This window comes from Phalaenopsis equestris, unplaced genomic scaffold, assembly GCF_001263595.1.
Source record: "Phalaenopsis equestris unplaced genomic scaffold, ASM126359v1 Scaffold000036, whole genome shotgun sequence".
Taxonomy (NCBI): Eukaryota; Viridiplantae; Streptophyta; class Magnoliopsida; order Asparagales; family Orchidaceae; genus Phalaenopsis; species Phalaenopsis equestris.
In genome coordinates, this window is record NW_018164478.1 from 3,168,313 (window position 1) to 3,177,280 (window position 8,968).

The following is an 8,968-nucleotide window of genomic DNA, read 5'->3' on the forward strand; positions in this document are numbered from 1 at the left end:
ATATATATATATTAAAATTCCTAGAAAGTGTATTTTTATTGCTTAGACATGCCTTATACTAGCTAGATAAATGTTGTGATTAATTGTTAACTCTCTATTCTTTGGTCATAACTTGTTTTTAGCTATATCATAGAAGCTATAGGACCATCATTATTCATACTAGTTTTGATATTGAAATAAAGCGAGCATTCTCTCACACACCTTGTTGATGCTCATAATTACCTCATTGATGCACATCTATTTAAATAAGCATATCTTATTGTCACTTTCCTTAAATCCCTATTTTATATCAATAGTATGCTGGTTACAAATAATTTTTATATTTCATGGCTTTCTCCTGATAAATGCTATTTCTTCACACCTACTTCTTGCAAAGCGCATTAATTTTTCACTTTGATTATCTTACTTGATATATCGGCTTATCAAGAGAGAAAGTAAAAATATTATATTTGTTTTGCAGACTCTTGGAATAGAGCATGCTTTTTCTTCCTTCATTTGGCTTTGCGGACCAATCACCGGCTTCGTAGTAAGAATTCTTTTTTCATTTACTTGTGCATTCTTAAAAACTCCTATTATTTAGAGTCTTATAATTAGTTCTTTTTAACGTTTTAAGATGCCCCATCTCATAGCTCCGTGGCAAAGTTTAATAAAATGTTATCTTTCAGTTTTTGAAGTTATTATTTCATAACTAATCCTAAAAAATGTTTATCTTCTTTTATCAATAACTAAGAGAATGCATTTCTTACGTTTGTATGGTTCACATTATATTCACTTAATGTGCAAGCATCTTTCCTATTAGAAAGGAGAGTCGATAAATCCTTTGAATAATAGGTAAATATATAGGCCAAATAGCATCATGTTCACCTGTTCTCTACACTAAGTATTATTTTTTAACTTGTACCAACAACCCTTTAATTGCTGTTGGTTCCTATTCCATTATTCTATTAGTATTAATGATGATACTTTAATTTGAGCTTGGAACAGATTTTTCATTTTATTGGTTTTTGTTGATGCTTATGACAGTTAATTGTAAACTATTTCTTAAGGACTCTATGCTAGTAACTCTTTGTTGCAAATGTGTAATCTAGTTCTTATCCACAGGTCCAACCATGTGTAGGTGTATGGAGTGATAAGTGTGATTCAAAATATGGAAGAAGGCGACCTTTTATTGTTGCTGGATGCATTATGATAACTCTAGCTGTGAGCACGGTTATTTATTTGCAAAAGATATTCGGTCTTATTATTCTTATAATAGACTATATTTTGTCTAAATATTTGCGGGCTCTGTTATTTTTCAGGTTTCCTTTATTAGTTTTGCTGCAGACATTGGATACCTTTTAGGAGATACACAAGAAGATTGCCAGTAATTTTCAATTCTCTTTTTCTTTTAAAGATTGATTATAACTATTTGTTCCATAATCCATGTTTTTTTATGACCAGCAAATATAAAGGTCCTCGATGGCGTGCATCTGCTGTGTTCATTTTCGGATTTTGGATGCTCGATCTTGCAAATAATACAGTACAGGTACACTTCTTGAATTATGAAATTAGAAACTAAAGCTTCATCTGTTCTTAATGTAATTTTTCATATACTTCAATTATAGGGCCCAGCACGTGCACTGCTGGCTGATCTTTCAGGTGACTGTTATTACTTTCTTGTTCCCGACTAAATTAACATCATTGAATGACTTGAGATAATGTTCACTTTGATCTTAAATAAAATTGCTTAGAGTATTGGATGTATGCTTTGTTATAGGACCTGACCAACGCAACTTAGCAAATGCAATATTTTGCTCTTGGATGGCTGTGGGAAATATACTTGGATTTTCATCCGGTGCTAGCGGGAATTGGCACAGGTACAGTTGGTTTTGAGCTTATAATTTTGTGCAAAGTTCTTATTATGAGATTGTTTGGTGAGGCTGTCCATGGGTAATATGATGTTGCTAGTTGGAACATCGCATGTGGCCTTGCAACTTTTCTTTTGTTCCATAAAAATGTAGCTTCTCGGTTCCGTCCTTACCATTGTAGCCTATTAACTGATCCGTTTGGCAGATGAAATTGGTATGGGAACCGTACTGCAATAAAATAGACCCTCCATGGTTGTGCCAAATAATAACAGTGTCTATTGAAAGTTGTAATTTGAGCAGTTGAAATTTAATAAAGCACATGGCATTTTTTGCTTTCAACCAGTAGTTGATTTGCTAGTTGCAGTTGCTTTTACCATCTATCTAATAGAAAAAAAAAAAAGAAAAAAAAAACACTAAAAGAGTGAATTTGATAGTTTATCTTTGCTAGCAACTGCTTGGTCTAGAAAAAAAAAACACTAAAAGAGTGAATTTTGATAGTTTATCTTTGCTAGCAACTGCTTGGTCTCGTAAATTTAACAATCATAAGCTTCAAGCGTAAGCTAGTCAAGAGTTATGATAAAGAGGACAGCATAAAAAATGACTACGTAATAAAGTTATTTTTAAAATAAAAAAATAACGGCAACAAACAATCTTGAAATGTTATTAAGTTGGCAGAAATGTAGATTAAGAGAATTTTAAACTCCACAATGCATCTTATTTTAAATGCTGGAGCCATGATAATTTGTACAATACTCTACTTAAATCTTTGTTAAAGCATTTATTTTCTTTAGTGTAAGGTTTATGTATATTATCACATATTTATATGTATATTTCTACCAAAAAATTATGGAAAAAGGCACAATCAATTCCACTGCAGTATCTAAAAATATGTTTTTATTTAACTAAGAATTTCATAACATTTTATGCTTTAAAACGGCTTTTGTGTAAGGTAAATAAATCACTGCTAACATGTGAAATTCATGATTACTTCCAACTCCATTCTTGTTTTATGGTGCACTGTTGACATGCATAATTTTTTTTTCCCATGCTTAATCTTTGCACGCATCACTATTGTGAGCCACTTTTCTATTCTTCAATACTAGCTTAGCCACATTATTGTCTACCACATCCATGTTAACACTTCCATCTCTGACACTACTTCCAACCTCCTCAAGCTACATCTTTGACAGCAAACACAAAAGAATGCTAGGTCACACATGATATCAAGCTATCATCGACACTCTCCGCTCTCATACTGGCTTCACCGTGCTTTACCATTTCTTTCCATGACTTTCTAGTGAGCCCCTGCATAGGGACACCTCCATTAAACATCTTGCCCTTCCACACATATTTTGTTGTTGAATTTTATACCGTGTTGCTGTCCACAAGTGTTAAAACGATAATAGAGCTTCATAGTTGTCATGTGAGCATTTCTAGAAATAGCTACTCTATAGGTCATTGATCTGCATTTGACTTGAAGCAAAGTGACCTAACAAGATCTTAGTGACCTTACAAGATCTTACACTACCTGTCAACTTGGGAGCACTATGTCAACTTGCCTAGGATTTGCAGTCAATGCCATGTGGATCTACCTTCGAGCAGCACTTCATTACACAGAACCTATTTTGCCACAACAATGATATTATTGCCACACAACATAAAAATAGCTCATCTAGTGTTCGCATGCGGACATATATCAATCTCAGGGTTGATAACATTTATTTTATTTACTAATTTATTTACGTGACTAGATAAACATGCTAAAAAATCGAGGGCTAAATGAATTTGACATGGTATGATCCATGCACCACCAATACCAATGATATTCTACGCCTCATCCAAAGAGTTGCTAAAGCAGCAAAACTTGGCTTCCATCGTAAGGAATGATATGAAATCAACCTTAGTAATATGAAATCTATGTATACTTGCACACTGAACGATTATATAAAAATTACAATGATTTTCATACCCAAGGGGTAAGATTAGTTGCCCCAAAACATGCTTCTAAGCATCATTGTCTCGAGGGGAATTAATTTCAAACCCAAGGAGCATCCTTTACAGAAAATGATGATTGGTCCTATTGCATCGTTGCATTGGTCACTTAGCCAAAATATGAAAACTCCACCTCCAATCTTTAGATGATCACTTTAAATGATGGAACTTACAGTTTCTGCCAAGTTGCCCCATGGTCACAATCAATAGTCAGTAGCTCGAATGCCAAGCTGTTGCATCAAGCTAAATGACTCAGTTTTAATGATCACAACAAGTTACTTGATCTAATCCCCATTGTTGCATTACAACAAATAACTCCCTTATTTAAAAAAAATAGAAAAAAAAAAATCCTTTCTTTGAAGCCATATTCTTATAGCCATGACTACACAACCTTTTAAATTGTGGGCCATCTGGCAGTGCCCTCAATGATGGAATTAGAATCTTGGTAGAGTTTGCCATTTATTCTCTCACTCCTGTCTCATGTATAGAGCACCATGCTGGGCTGTAAATATTTGTGAACGCCATCATTTGATGGCAAGTACTTTGAAAGCTAAAGCTCTTCTTATCCAAGAGCTGTCTTAAGAAGGGGCAATTCATTATGGAGCTTGTGCGCTTGGAATGTTTTGAACCCTAGATTTATATAAACCCTAAGCATAATATTAATATATTTTATTGGATAAAGATCTCAAGTCTCATTGATACATCTCCAGAGCTTTATCTTCAGGAGCTAACAGACGCAAACTTTTTAAATTTAATGCCCTGTTGCAGAGCTTAAGCGAGAGTGTTTGATGTGACAACATATGCACTCCGTTTTCTATTATTTTAAAACATGTATTCTGATATTGTTCAGGTTTTCCTTAGTATTATGTAGAATGACTCCTTGCTGTAATGAACCAGCATGCAGAGGAGGCTGTCAATGACCCTACAAGTTCCATTGTTCGCTTTTTGTTTGCTTACTGGCATATATTTGCCCTTTTAATCTTCCATGACACTGACTTTTGATGTGTTGAAACTCGAGATTTCACCAATTGCAGTAAGAGAAACTACAAGAATGATAATATTCCATGACATCACACAAAGACGATTCCAATCATATCGTGTTCGATTCTGAAAATCACCTACTTGGCTAGTAGCAGATAGTTTTTTTCTTTTTAGTGCATATTTTTTGCAATAAAAAATGACCATTTTATTCCTCCTTTTAAGCAGGTTGTTCCCTTTTTTGGCTACCAGAGCTTGCTGTGAGGCATGTGTGAACTTGAAGGTAGCTTTCTTAGTTGCTGTGGTGAGTGATGCTTTTCATATGAGCTTATGTTTTTTTTTTCTTTTTTTCTTTTGCTTGCTTCTTGGCATAACTATATGTGGAGTTGTTTTCCATACACATTAATTTATGTGAATGGTCTATGACACATGAAATCATTGCGGCTCTGTTTAAAAATTACACTAGTTTTTACTGCTGGCAAGCAAATCTTTCTATTTATTATGACATTATCTCTTATAGTCATAGATGTGTGTTTTTTGTATTGGGAAAGATGATAAAAAACTTCAATAAAACTATTCTTTTGGTTATCTGCCAGTAAATTTTATTTGATGAGAGAGCTTTTAGTTGCATAGTGATTGGGATCTGAGGAATTCTCCTGTTTTGTGTGATTGTGGCATCCTTAATTTCTAGTTTTGTCAAAGTTTCCCTAAATATAGTGTATGATTAAGATAAGGAAACAAGTTTTCCTAGTATGATCATGTAATATTCCTAATAGACTGATTTTGGGCAATCCTAGAGATGTTATTTTCATTTTATAATACTTACCATTGTCCAAAATTCAGATGATCTTGTTTGTTAGCACATCAATACAACTAATGCATCAATCATGCAACAACAATCTTGATGTGGCACATCATTCTAGCTTTAAGGTGGGGCTTGCAAGCATAGGAGAACCCAAAATGGGGCTTACAAGCACTGTGGTGGGACCCACTACGAGAGCACAATCTTGGAGAGATGCTTTATATTCAGGTGGACCAATTATCAGGTGTCAAATTATCATGATCTGACCTAAGAGCTTAGCACTAACAAAGCCAGGAACTGCGGTCGGACAGTATCATCACATCATTTACTTTCCACAGAGTTTCATAACTTTTAGTTTTTAAAAGAGTTACTAAGAAATCATAAAATACACTACATAGAAATCAAAACATTCATAAATAGCAACATAGCCTGTAGACAACATTCAAAATCAACATACAACAATATATCACTATCAATAATACAAAAAAAACTACAATCATAATACATATCAACAATTTTTTTACTCTCGTAAACCATCTCTTGTCTGCAGCTATATCAATCTAATGCTTTTTTAAAAGCAACCATAATTTTCAAGAATAAATTACATCACTTAGTGACCAAGTACAAGTTTTTTATGCATTAAATTTATATGAAAAATATTATAGAATGTCCCAAGAAAATGCAATTTATTGATAAATCAAACCATAAATTTTCAGTTTTGATTTAACATTTTTTTTTAATTAAAGTATTTACCCGTTTTTAACCTCTTTAAGAAGTCATATTAGGATTATCGTTATATTTGAAGGTTTCCTCACAATCTTATCCATAGGTATCCTCAAAATTTACACTCGAAGATAAACGTTTATCATTTTCATTTTCTTTCTTGTACACGGGTGCATTGTATCTCCTGGCAGTATCGAAGATAAACCTTTAAATTTCATTTCCTTTAAATTACTTACTTTTTAAATACATTGAAGAATCCTTTTTTTCCATTTTCATTCATTTAATGGCCCTTGTAAGTATAAGAGTAGGTATCACAAGCATTACTGAAAGTCTATTAAATATAACATCAATGTAATACATATATATAATTACTCACCTTAGTTTTAAAGGACCTCTTCTCACTCAACCAAGTTGAAATTCTATACATTGAGTTCTTAACTCTGTTTGTCTGTCTCACTAACTCCCTATATCTAGATCATATAAGTATAAATGTTTTTCCCACAAAATCTTCTACTTCCAATATCTGTTTTTAAATTAATAAACCTTGAAATGTTAGTATAACATTTTTTATTAATTAAATTTAATTAAAACATATAAAAAAATCAGATTACTAACCTGCTTACAGAGTTTGGTTTGGTCCCCCCTTATCCCGCACACCACGAGCTCCTTCCTTTGAGTGTGAATCGACTTTAGTCCGCACGTCGAACCGATCTTGATGCTTTAAATGCATGTGGGTATCCTTTAACCCTTGAATGGCTTGGTATTCACCTTAGGGGTATGAGACGTCAAAGTTTTATTGAAGTTTGGTCTTTTCTGATTTTCGTTGAGGCTTTGGGGCTCCCTGCTAATTTTAAGGGGCTCGGTTTTGACCTCTGTTGGTGCTTGGTTTCATTATAAGGTGGTTGGGTGTAGATTTGCTATTATGGTTTCATTTGTTAGCCCTCAAAGTTTGGGTTTGGTCTCTACTGGAGCTCGGTTCTCACTTTGGAAGGGTTGGAGGTTGGGTTTTGTTGAGACATGGCTTTTGGTTTTTGTTGAAGTTTTGTCCTAGCTGCTCGAACTTTACTTATGGGCCTTGAAGGGTTCAGTTTGGCTTTGTTTGGGGGTTCGATTTGCTGGTCTTAGCTCTTATCCGAGAGCCTGTTTTTGGTGTTTATTCCTGCCCCTGCTCAAGAGCTGTGGGAGGGTGCGACATGAATGTCCCAAGAAAATGCAATTTATTGATAAATCAAACCATAAATTTTCAGTTTTGATTTAACATTTTTTTTTAATTAAAGTATTTACCCGTTTTTAACCTCTTTAAGAAGTCATATTAGGATTATCGTTATATTTGAAGGTTTCCTCACAATCTTATCCATAGGTATCCTCAAAATTTACACTCGAAGATAAACGTTTATCATTTTCATTTTCTTTCTTGTACACGGGTGCATTGTATCTCATGTCAGTACCATTTAGGAGTAAACTTGAATTAATTGAACCTTTAAATTTCATTTCCTTTAAATTACTTACTTTTTAAATACATTGAAGAATCCTTTTTTTCCATTTTCATTCATTTAATGGCCCTTGTAAGTATAAGAGTAGGTATCACAAGCATTACTGAAAGTCTATTAAATATAACATCAATGTAATACATTTATATAATTACTCACCTTAGTTTTAAAGGACCTCTTCTCACTCAACCAAGTTGAAATTCTATACATTGAGTTCTTAACTCTGTTTGTCTGTCTCACTAACTCCCTATATCTAGATCATATAAGTATAAATGTTTTTCCCACAAAATCTTCTACTTCCAATATCTGTTTTTAAATTAATAAACCTTGAAATGTTAGTATAACATTTTTTATTAATTAAATTTAATTAAAACATATAAAAAAATCAGATTACTAACCTGCTTACAGAGTTTGGTTTGGTCCCCCGTTATCCCGCACACCACGAGCTCCTTCCTTTGAGTGTGAATCGACTTTAGTCCGCACGTCGAACCGATCTTGATGCTTTAAATGCATGTGGGTATCCTTTAACCCTTGAATGGCTTGGTATTCACCTTAGGGGTATGAGACGTCAAAGTTTTATTGAAGTTTGGTCTTTTCTGATTTTCGTTGAGGCTTTGGGGCTCCCTGCTAATTTTAAGGGGCTCGGTTTTGACCTCTGTTGGTGCTTGGTTTCATTATAAGGTGGTTGGGTGTAGATTTGCTATTATGGTTTCATTTGTTAGCCCTCAAAGTTTGGGTTTGGTCTCTACTGGAGCTCGGTTCTCACTTTGGAAGGGTTGGAGGTTGGGTTCTGTTGAGACATGGCTTTTGGTTTTTGTTGAAGCTTTGTCCTAGCTGCTCGAACTTTACTTATGGGCCTTGAAGGGTTCAGTTTGGCTTTGTTTGGGGGTTCGATTTGCTGGTCTTAGCTCTTATCCGAGAGCCTGTTTTTGGTGTTTATTCCTGCCCCTGCTCAAGAACTGTGGGAGGGTGCGGTTTTATTTGCTTTAACCCCTGCTAGGGGCTCAGTTTTGACATTTTATGATCATTTTTGGCTTAAAAGCGCGTACTGTGAAGAAATTTATTTTGATTTGGAAGAGTTCCATAGCTATTCTTGTTTGAAACATGTGGTAGCCCTATATTTTGATATTTTGAGG

General features: G+C 34.2%; 1 protein-coding gene across 2 annotated transcripts in view; it reads left to right on the forward strand.

Moving 5' to 3' along the window:
• The window catches only part of LOC110018752 (sucrose transport protein SUT4-like), a 27,129-nt gene that overhangs the window by 1,358 nt on the left and 16,803 nt on the right, over positions 1 to 8,968 (forward strand). Inside the window, exons 2-8 of one of the 2 annotated variants that reach the window (XM_020716167.1) lie at positions 461 to 526; positions 1,102 to 1,200; positions 1,299 to 1,363; positions 1,441 to 1,525; positions 1,605 to 1,638; positions 1,757 to 1,856; positions 5,046 to 5,121. In XM_020716167.1, coding sequence (XP_020571826.1) covers positions 461 to 526; positions 1,102 to 1,200; positions 1,299 to 1,363; positions 1,441 to 1,525; positions 1,605 to 1,638; positions 1,757 to 1,856; positions 5,046 to 5,121 — 525 coding nt within the window. Of the gene's footprint in view, positions 1 to 460; positions 527 to 1,101; positions 1,201 to 1,298; positions 1,364 to 1,440; positions 1,526 to 1,604; positions 1,639 to 1,756; positions 1,857 to 5,045; positions 5,122 to 8,968 lie in introns of those variants that run through there. The other variant, XM_020716168.1, reaches the window with a different exon arrangement.